General features: G+C 32.3%; 1 protein-coding gene and 1 pseudogene across 9 annotated transcripts in view; both read right to left on the reverse strand.

The window, feature by feature from the left end:
- The window catches only part of LOC111288550 (uncharacterized), a 29600-nt gene extending 25970 nt beyond the window's left edge, over nucleotides 1-3630 (reverse strand). For 4 of the 9 annotated variants that reach the window (XM_089759365.1, XM_089759360.1, XM_089759362.1 and 1 more), the window contains exons 1-4: nucleotides 3141-3629; nucleotides 2858-2980; nucleotides 2033-2112; nucleotides 459-1914 (exon numbers count right to left, since the gene is read on the reverse strand). In XM_089759365.1, coding sequence (XP_089615491.1) covers nucleotides 459-1885 — 1427 coding nt within the window. In that variant the 5' untranslated portion in view covers nucleotides 1886-1914; nucleotides 2033-2112; nucleotides 2858-2980; nucleotides 3141-3629. Of the gene's footprint in view, nucleotides 1-458; nucleotides 1915-2010; nucleotides 2113-2857; nucleotides 2981-3140 lie in introns of all 9 variants that reach the window. The other 5 variants (XM_089759366.1, XM_089759367.1, XM_089759364.1 and 2 more) reach the window with 5 other exon arrangements.
- A 1245-nt stretch (nucleotides 3631-4875) lies between these two features.
- Nucleotides 4876-9608, reverse strand: LOC149519086 (disease resistance protein At4g27190-like; annotated as a pseudogene).
- Between the last annotated feature and the right edge of the window lie 868 nt (nucleotides 9609-10476).

Genomic DNA, 10476 nt, shown 5'->3' on the forward strand with positions numbered 1-10476 from the left:
TGAGTATTGGACAAAGAAAGAATCTTTAATTGCACTTCAAAAGAAGATAAATGTCTTGTCTACAAATGTCGATTATTTAGTACACATTTAAAGCCTTGTGTATGTAAAAGGTACTCACTACTTTAATAATAAATCACTGTTTTCCAGTTCAATAAAAATTTTAAAATTTTTAAGTTGACGGTGTAAAGTTTATTTATGATACTATAAAATTGTCTCCATATGTTAGTTTTCTTAAATTGAGAGGTCAATTAACAACTAATCAAAAAGTTCCTAATTAAGAGGATACCCATACATATATATATATTTATATATATGATTAAAATTTGAAATTTTAAAGTTCAAATCTTGGCTACATGTTGTATGTATAATTGAAGGCTATGTACCTATGTATGAGTTATGAGTAAAAGTTTCAGCAGAGAATTAAAATTAAGAAAAGTTCCTGATTTCAGGGAACATACCTTTCTGTATCTGCTAACAACAAACTAGAATCTTTGAGGTAGTCAATGGCTTCCAAGACTTCAAACCTCGCTTCTTCAATTGAGGCAGCCTTGCTATATATCTTCAAACCCCAAGCATGTCTCACCAACGCTTCCACATCAATTGAGTAATCTTCTGGATATAAAGCACACAATAAGAAGCATCTCTTGGTCGTCTCCTTCCTCAAGTAATCATAACTGATCTTCAGACACATGTAGACATTTTTCTCTGCCTCTTCTTCAACATTCCCAATTTCCATTAATCTGTAGTTCTTAAGCTTGTCAAGTGCTACTTCCCATCCTTTAACAGTTTTAGTACCTTTTAAAGCCCTTGCTAATGTTACAATAGCTACAGGTAGGCCCTTGCATTCTTTTGCAACATTCATAGCCACCTCAATAGTGTGTGCATGATCTTTACCTTCATCGAGGCTTGCTTTTGTTTTGAATAAAGTCCATGCCTCACCTTCATCTAAAACACCGAGTGAAACCGTAACTTGACTTGCCATAGATTCACATACTTTCTTACGACGTGTTGTCAAAATGATTTTACAGCCCTTGTGATTTTCACGCAATGGAATGCCTATCTCCTTCAAGTTGAGCTCATCCCACATATCGTCAAGGATTATGAGGACCTTTTCTTCCTTTTTCAATCCAAGCCATAATTCCTCTGCTTTCCCTTCTTTACCCATCTTTTCAAACTTTAAATCTAAGAAGTCTGCTATTTTAACTTGAATATTTTCAATGATTGGAGTTTGGGACACGACAGCTTTTATAACTTTATGGAAAAGCTCTAATTCTTTGGCTTTCTTGCCCACTTCCGTGACTAAGGTGGTTTTACCAACCCCTCCCATCCCCCATACTGCGATCATGTTGACTTCATCATTCTTCAATGCCTCCATGATCTCATTGAAAGCAGAAGTTGAAGATTTTGAAGCCACAAGATCCTTAGGAGAGAAGAATTCTATGCCAGGGAGAGTAGCACGGTGACCAACTCTGTCAAATTTAGAAGACTTGACAAGTTCTTTGATCGCCACTGTCTGTCGCTCTATCTTCTTACTTAACGGATATCCACAACTCCAATTAGGACACCAAAGGAAGCATCTCTTATTTTCTTCAATTCTACGTTCCAAACTCTGTACATCTTTGAAGACATTTTCTGCGTCTGTCAACCAGTCCTCTACATACTGCTCAATTACTTGAGTTTGAACATGCCTTTTAGCCTCTTCAACATCCTGCATTACTCGAGTTTGTTCTTTGCTCAAATTTTTTTCCTGCAGCTTGAGCTCTTCAACAATCTTATTAAAACGAAATAAGTAACGAAAACCACGCTCTACGGGCCTCACCAGGTACTCTACCATCAGTGTTCCCACGGCATTAGAAGCAGCAGAGAGACAGAAGGCCGCGGCCATTGCCAGTAATCTGAAGTCAGAAAACAACTCTGCAAAGCAGATGAAAACGTAAAAAAAAAAAAATTACACTTTATACACCCAAAAAAGGAAATGAAGAAGGTTGAAGAAAATGAGCAACAATTTACTCTCTTGAAAGTTGAAACTGACCACTTGAGATAAAGATCTATGCAATATTTTAAGAACCAAATTGAAAGGGCGCTCCCTTGCTTCAGCGAAAACGCTACAAACTGTGAAAGGAAAATAATTAGGCTGTGAAGCTAAAGTAAAACAGATATTTGTTATGAAGGGAAAATAGAAACTAAAGAAAGAAATTTGACAATAACTTCAAGGATTTATATGTCAATGATAGGATTTCTAAACTTCACTAGTTATATTTCATTCATAACTTTTTTTCATTAGGAAACCATTTTGTTCAAAACATTTTTTTTTTATTTTTTTATATTTTCACCCACACAGTGGGTGCATCAAAATATTTTTAAACATATTACGAGGCATATTTTTTCTTACTTTTAAATAATTGTGTTCGGTAGTTTTTTTTTAATTTGATATTTAAATAAATCTAATTTTTATTTCACCGACAATAATCAATTTTAATATAATTTTTTTTTTTGTAAAATCATCATCATCATAAAAAAGTTCATTAATTAATTGACCCAATAGATAAACCAAAGTAACATTTAAAAACTATAAACACCCAAATAACATATTTTCCTGGCTGAAAAATATTATAAAAACCCAAAAAATTTTTAAAGACGATTAAATTCAATAAAAAAAAAAAAAGAAGCAAAGTACGATTTAAAAACCTTTTTTTACGACCAAAACTTTATGGACTTTCTATACAATGAAATTAAATAAATATGTTTTAACAAAGCAATTTTATATACAAAAACTTTAAAAATTAAGTGTGCAATTTATTCATATTTAAAAGATCAGCGAAAATAAATTCATAGAAATATAAATGTTCCTACTTACCTCACTTTGGCGTCTTCTAAAGAATTAGAAACTGGATTTAATGCTGCAGGGACTTGGTTCCTCCCCCGATTCCAGGAGTTCTTCAATAGTACAGGAAGATTAAACAAGCACCTTTTCAAATCACTACAAAATTAAGAAATAATTTTATCTAAAATTTATTTCATAACGTCATAATATATATGTATTTATATATATATGCATAATTTTTTTAATAATTAAAGAGATTAGAATATAATTCAAAAGAAAAAAATAGATTCACAAGGTATAATAATAATAAAATTACCTGTCTGTTGGTCTTCGAAAGCTTTAGATATGGATTTAGTGTCGCAGGGACTAGGTCTTCAGTTCTTCACCACTTGCAGACTTCTTCAGCAGGACTATATGTAAAAGATTAAAGGAGCAGCTTCTACTGGATTCTCTTCTTCTACTTAGAACAAACGGAAGTAGAAACCAAATGAAAGAAACACAGCACTTTTTTTTAGTTAAAAGAAAATGAAAGTAGAAATGAACCTTATATATAACAGGAAATTAGAGCAGTTTTTTTTTTTTTTTTCTTTCTTTTGAGTTGAAAGGAAGCTAGAACTTGGAGAGAAGAAGATTAAAAAGCAGTTTTTCTTTTCCTTTTTTATGTGGAAATCAAGAAAAAGAAGATTTACAAGCAAATTGATTTTTTTTTTTTGGAAACAAAAGAAAATAGAGTGGAAATCAAGTGAAGGAAAATAAAGAAGACGGTTTTTTTTTCCTTTAAACTACTACGAAGAGCAGCTTTTTTGGTTTTTTCGTCTTTTCCTTTTTGCAGTTAATTAAAGCAGGAAGCAAAAGTGGAAATTGAAGAAAAAAAGCGGCCTCTACTTTTGACCTCTAAAAGAAAAAGAAAAAGAAAATCGAATCAACTTTATAATCACACTAAATTTTTTTTTTTTACTATTTTAGCCTTAACGTAATTTTTTAGCTGTCTTTTTATATAGTCATTTTTTATTATTTTAGTCATTATCTCTTGTGCTCTGTGTCGACCGAAAAAAGAAAAAGAATGTTTGCATTCTTTGACTTAGGCTTGTGAAATTTGAGAATAAAGTATATGTGTCCCTTTACCCATGCTATCATATACATATGCATCACATGAGCTTTATACTTAAGCTTTGTCCTATTTAGGAGAGAATAAAGTATCTATGCTATCGTGAGATAATCATTTTCGTAATGATTAGTAAAATACTCTCATTCAAATTGAATCATTTTTGTTTGTAGCTTATGATGGATAAAGATTAAAATATCTTACTAGTTTGTAATACACAATGATGTGAGAACAATTTGGAAACCATTAGTTTAACTTAAATCACATACAGTAAAACATAAGAAGCCAACCTGAAGACAAAGCCGAATATACTCATTATTAAAATGTAACTCTAGTTAGGATATATGAGTGGACTTTTTGAGCTTCATTCATATCAACTTCATGATAAATTTTATTTGATTCTTATTTATTATTAAATTGTTGTATGTTGTATCCTTATTCCAGCATTACTAACATATGTATTCATTCATGCATCATAATGTGACAAACGTCATTACATGCATTCTTATATTGTTTATGTATTTATGCATGCATGCATATAGAATTTTTAAAACATTAGGATAATTTTGAAAATTTCTTCGCATACACAATTAGCATGCTAATTATGGTATATAATGTTCAAAGATAGTTCTACCGTCATTATCCAATTCAACCCATTCAGTATTGTACAACACCAAAGTCGGAGCCAAAGCCACAACCAAACAAATGGAACAAGACAATGCCAATCATCTTGAGAAGATAGAAAAAGCCTACAAGAAGTTTGAAGGGGAGTTAAGTAAGATTCTAGAAGCCTTGAACAAATTGAATAAGGAAAAGAGTGTAGAAGAAGATACTAGCCAACAAGACCATTCATCATAAGATGTTGTTGATCCTTTTTATGTTCCTAATTGATTCAATATTAAGTTTTATACAAAAGAAACTGTATTTTGATAATAGAAGAAAAGGATTACAAATTGTTGGGTCCTTTGAATATCCCTCTCAGTTCTGGTAAATGAAGAAGCTTCAAAGATTGTAAATTTGAAAGTGTCCGCTCTGGATTTTCTTCACTGTTATAAAGAAGCTCATCCATTTGAAATACCACTTGCAACTTCCTACATTTCCGTACAACCAGTTGTTGTATTTTTGTAATTTTCCTGTCGGAGACAACGGGACATCATCTCTGCAATTTACAACTTCCAAAATTTTTAAATTTTGCAGGAAACCTTGTGGAGACTGACCCTTGCATAACATTTTCAGACCAACCATATTATATGTAACTAATTCGACCAAATCGGTGAACGCAGAAGTTGGCACCTTCATTGTTGTCGTATCAACCAAGCATTAAAGATCCTCGCAATATTCCAGTAGAAGGGAAGTTAATCCACATAGTCCCTCTCCGTTAGCATCTGGAACCAGATTATGACTTACCACCCTACTTCTCCGGAGACCAAGTTCTTTTGTATTGCTGAATGATTCCCTGAGTGCTGATAACCGAACCTCCTGATTATAATTCATCACATAAGTAAAAAAACATTATATCAATTAATAATACTAATACTAACAAACTATACATTAATTGATTATATATGTGCTGTAGAGCAAACCCTGTTCCTTTCTTTCAAGTCTTCTGAAATGATTACAATAATTATTGCAAAAGTGCCAAAAGATATCTATCATACTACGCATAGCTTGGAATGCTTTGTATATATCAGATATGGAAGGAAAGGAATCAATGGTTGTTTAAGCATATGAAGGAGACACTAGAACAAGTGATTAACGGAATCAAGGACATGTAGCCAAACCATCACAATTATCTATCTCGACATATGTTAACTTTGGGAAGCGCAAAGATGTGTGAGAATTGATGGTTGATGATATTTCTTCTTCATCACCTTCCAATTCTGTTACTGTTTGCTTCAATTCATCACAGCCCACTATCTCAAGTTTTCTAAAGAGTGCCAGACTTTGAGCTACAGAAAGTGAGAAGAGAGATCTCAGACTAGTGCAATCGTTTAAACTTAAATCCACTAAACGTTCAGGGCTTATATGTTGAGATGGCAATTCCCATATGCAACTCAAATGAGACAAATTCTCTAGACATAAGCGTTCTAAGCTTGAGAGCAGTGGTGCGCCATTTTCCACCTTCTCCATCTGAAATGCCACTAGCAGATTCTCACAGGATTTAACTTCTACTTCTTTTAGATTTTGTAAAATCAATGAAACTATCACCTTCTATTGCGTTTTATTAGTCAAGCATTCTACATACTCATCCTTGATATCTAAGACTTTAAAATCAGGTTTGATATACAAAATTATGATAAGATAAGATAAAATAAGATAATATTATTAATAAGATTAAATTAAATAATGATATTTTATTTTGTGTTTAATGTATGCAAGAATTAAGACAAGATAATTTATTTATTTGTCAAAATTATCTTTCTTTAAAGATTATACAATTTAAATTATTGATATAATTTGTAAGAATATAATTGGATATAGAAGCTTAATCTCATAGATTAAAAATAATTTTCTCTCAAAGTGGATTGAATAATCATATACTAAGAGGATATTAATCTTTCATACAATTTTTATCCTTGTATTTAAAAACAAATCAAATATGATATAAAATGATTATTATCATATTCTATTAATAATCTTATACATCAAATATGACATAAGAGACTCTACATTCCAAAGTAACTCTGAAATTACATTTAAAGGAAACCCCCCCTCAATCAGCAAGGAGGATCTTGGTGAGATTACCGGTTTATGCCAATAAGACGTCCTTTCCCTTATGGCTATTTCATATCTTTGTAATCTAGGACACTCAAAGTCGTTTGGAATATGTAAATAAGGTAACTCCAAGTATAGTGCCTCTAATCTGGATAAGAATCTTAGCTCGGGAAGGATAGCAGTACTTAACTCTCCACTTGCAATCTCTAAACCTTTTACGTATAGCTCCTACAGCTGGTAGAAACTTAGAATCAAATTAGGGGGAAATCTCGACAAAACTTTACAATTGGTTAGAACCAACAGCTTTAGATTTTTCAAGTTCCCTAATTCATCTGCCAATCCCTGAATTTTTGAACCACGCAAACTGAGAATCTCAAGTGTCGTCAGGTTTCCAAGGGATGAGAAGTCCTCTAACGCATCGAAATCTTCCACATGTACAGCTCGATGTTTTCTTAGAGACGTAAGAGAATTCAAGGAAAAGAACTCCCTACGATAAGGCTTTGCAAGACTCAGAACTATTAGTTCTTTCATCTCTTGAAAACATTCATTTGATGTATGACAGTTCTTTAGCAATAGGATCTCAAGCTTCGGACAAACCAATCCCTTAGGAAATATTTTTTCTTCACTATCCAACAATGAGATTGCATTACAAGGTTCAATGCTTTCATTCGCTAACCCCAAACTAGGTTTTATCATAAAACCACTTTCTTCTTTGGATGCAACCCATAGAGCAACATCACGAACCATGTCATGTAACTTAATGTACCTGATCACACCAAAACACAAGACAATGTGTTCTGGCTCATACTTATTTAAAGGATAATTTCATATATATGTACACACGCGAGAATCAAGCATTTAAACCCAATTCTTTGAACATAGGGAAGTATATGCACTTACCATTAAACCAAATAATTTGGTGCTTTAGAAGATAAATAATTGTACAAGACAAAAGATAAAAGATATAAAGGAAAAAAAAAAAAGAACAATAAGAATAAAAATGAAGAAAAAAAAAGAGAAAGAGAATGAAATAACCTTATATGATATTTCACATGATATAAATTAAAAAAAAGAAGAAGACAGAATTTAATAATTTCAGTATTTGACAAAGAGAGTCTTTAATTGGACTTCAAAAGAAGATAAAAGAACTAAATTTCTTGTCTACAAATGTCGATTATAAAGTACACATTTAAAGCCTTGTGTATGTAAAATGTAACTCACTACTTTGATAATAAATCACTGTTTTCCAGTTAGTTGATGGTGTAAAGTTTATTTACGATGATATAAAATTTTCTCCATATGCTAGTTTTCTTAAATTGAGAGGTCAATTAACAACTAATATATATATATATATATATATATATGAGATTAAAATTTGAAAATTTAAAGTTCAAATCTTGGTTACGTGTTGTATATATAATTCAAGGCTATGTACATATGTATGACTTATGAGTAAAAGTTTCAACAGTGAAATAAAATTAAGACAAGTTCCTGATTTTAGGGAACATACCTTTCTGTATTTGCTAACAACAAACAAGAATCTTTGAGGTAGTCAATGGCTTCCAAGACTTCAAACCTCGCTTCTTCAATTGAGTAGCCTTGTTATATAACTTCAACCCCAAGCATGTCTCACCAACGCTTCCACATCAATTGAGTAATCTTCTGGATATAAAGCACACAATAAGAAGCATCTCTTGGTCGTCTCCTTCCTCAAGTGATCGTAACTGATCTTCAGACACATGTAGGCATTTTTCTCTGCCTCTTCTTCAACATTCCCAATTTCCAGTAATCTGTAGTTAAGTTTCTCACGTGCTACTTTCCATCTTTGAACAGTTTTAGTATCTATTAAAGCCCTTGCTAATGTTACAATAGCTACAGGTAGGCCCTTTTATTCTTTTGCAACAGCCATAGCCACCTTAATAGTGTGTGCATGATCTCTACCTTAATCAAGGTTTGCTTTTGTTTTGAATAAAGTCCATGACTCGCCTTCATCTAAAACACCGAGTGAAACCGTAACTTGACTTACCATAGATTCACATACTTTCTTACGACGCGTTGTCAAAATGATTTTACAGCCCTTGCGATTTCCACGCAATGGAATGCCTATCTCCTTCACGTTGAGCTCATTCCACATATCGTCAACGATTATGAGGACCTCTTCTTCCTTTTCCAATCGAAGCCATAATTCCTCTGCTTTCCCTTCTTTACTCTTCTTTTCAAACTTTAAATCTAAGAAGTCCGCTATTTTAACTTGAATATTTCGATGATTGGAGTTTGGAAGACGACAGCTTTTATAACTTTCCAGAAAAGTTGTAATTCTTTGGCTTTCTTGCCCACTTCGGTGCCTAAGGTGGTTTTACTCACCCCTCCCATCCCCATACTCCGATCATGTTGACTTCATCATTCTTGAATGCCTCCATGATCTCATTGAAAGCAGAAGTTGAAGATTTTGAAGCCACAAGATCCTTAGAAGATAAGAATTCTATGCCAGGGAAAGTAGCAGGGTGACCAACTCTGTCAAATTTAGAAGACTTGACAAGTTCTTTGATCGTCACTGTCTTTTGCTCTACCTTCTTACTTAATGGAAAGGAAGCATCTCTTATTTTCTTCAATTCTACGTTCCAAACTCTGTACATCTTTGAAGACATTTTCTGCATTTGTCAACCAGTCCTCTACATCCTTCTCAATTACATGAGTTTGAGTATGCCTTCCAGCCTCTTCAACGTCTTTCTGAACTCAAGTTTGTTCTTTTCTCAAAATTTTTTCCTGCTCCTTGAGCTCTTTAACAATCTTATTAAAACGAAAATAAGTAACGAAGACGACGATCTATAAGCTTCACCAGGTAGTCTACCATCAGACGTTCTATAGGCTTCACCAGGCAGTCTACCATCAGTGTTCCCAAGGCATTAGAAGCAGCAGAAAGACAGAAGGCGTCGGCCATTATCGGTAATCTGAAGTCAGAAAACAATTCTGCTAACCAGATGCAAAAGTATTAAAAAAAAGAGAGTACACTTTATAAACCCTGAAAAGAAAGCGAAGAAGGTTGAAGAAAATGAGCAATATTTTACTCTCTTGAAAGTTGAAACTTACCACTTGAGATAAAGATCTATGCAATATTTTAAGAACCAAATTTAAAGGGCGCCCCTTTGCTTCAACGAAGACGCTACTAACTGTGAAAGGAAAATGGTTAGGCTGTGAAGCTAACGTAAAACAGATATTTGTTATGAAGGAAAAATAGAAGGAAAACAGAAATTAAAGAAAAGAAATTTGACAATAACCTTTTTAGGATTTTATATGTCAATGATAGGATTTATAAACTTTACTAGTTAAATTCGAATTCAAATGTTATCACATGTTAATTAAGGTATTATATTAATTTATTAAATTTTCCAAAGCCTAGCTAACAGGACAGGAGTAATATATATATATATATATATATATTTACATTTTGTGAAATTTAAAAATTTTACCAACATATGTAGGATAATAAACCCTAATTTATTTGCTATGGAAAAGTTTGGATTAGTATCCCACATAGCCAACTGCTTATAGTGCACGTGCCTATTTAAACAAACTAAAATTTTTTGACACAAGCAAGATTTGGGTGGAAATTAAAAAAAAATTATATTTTGAAAAAAATAAAAAATAAGATTATTTGATGAGGGGGTAGTTTTTATTTCAAATGCATTTGAAACAAAAAGATTTCATAAATAAAAAGACATAAATACTTATGATTTATATTTTTTATTACTTTATTTTTGGCTTTTTGGTAATTTTAAAATATTAAAAATTTTTAGACACAGTTTTTTATCACACTTTTTAAAATAAATTT

The sequence above is a fragment of the Durio zibethinus genome, chromosome 4 (assembly GCF_047325235.1).
Source record: "Durio zibethinus cultivar Kanyao isolate XHJ-2024 chromosome 4, ASM4732523v1, whole genome shotgun sequence".
NCBI lineage: Eukaryota > Viridiplantae > Streptophyta > Magnoliopsida > Malvales > Malvaceae > Durio > Durio zibethinus.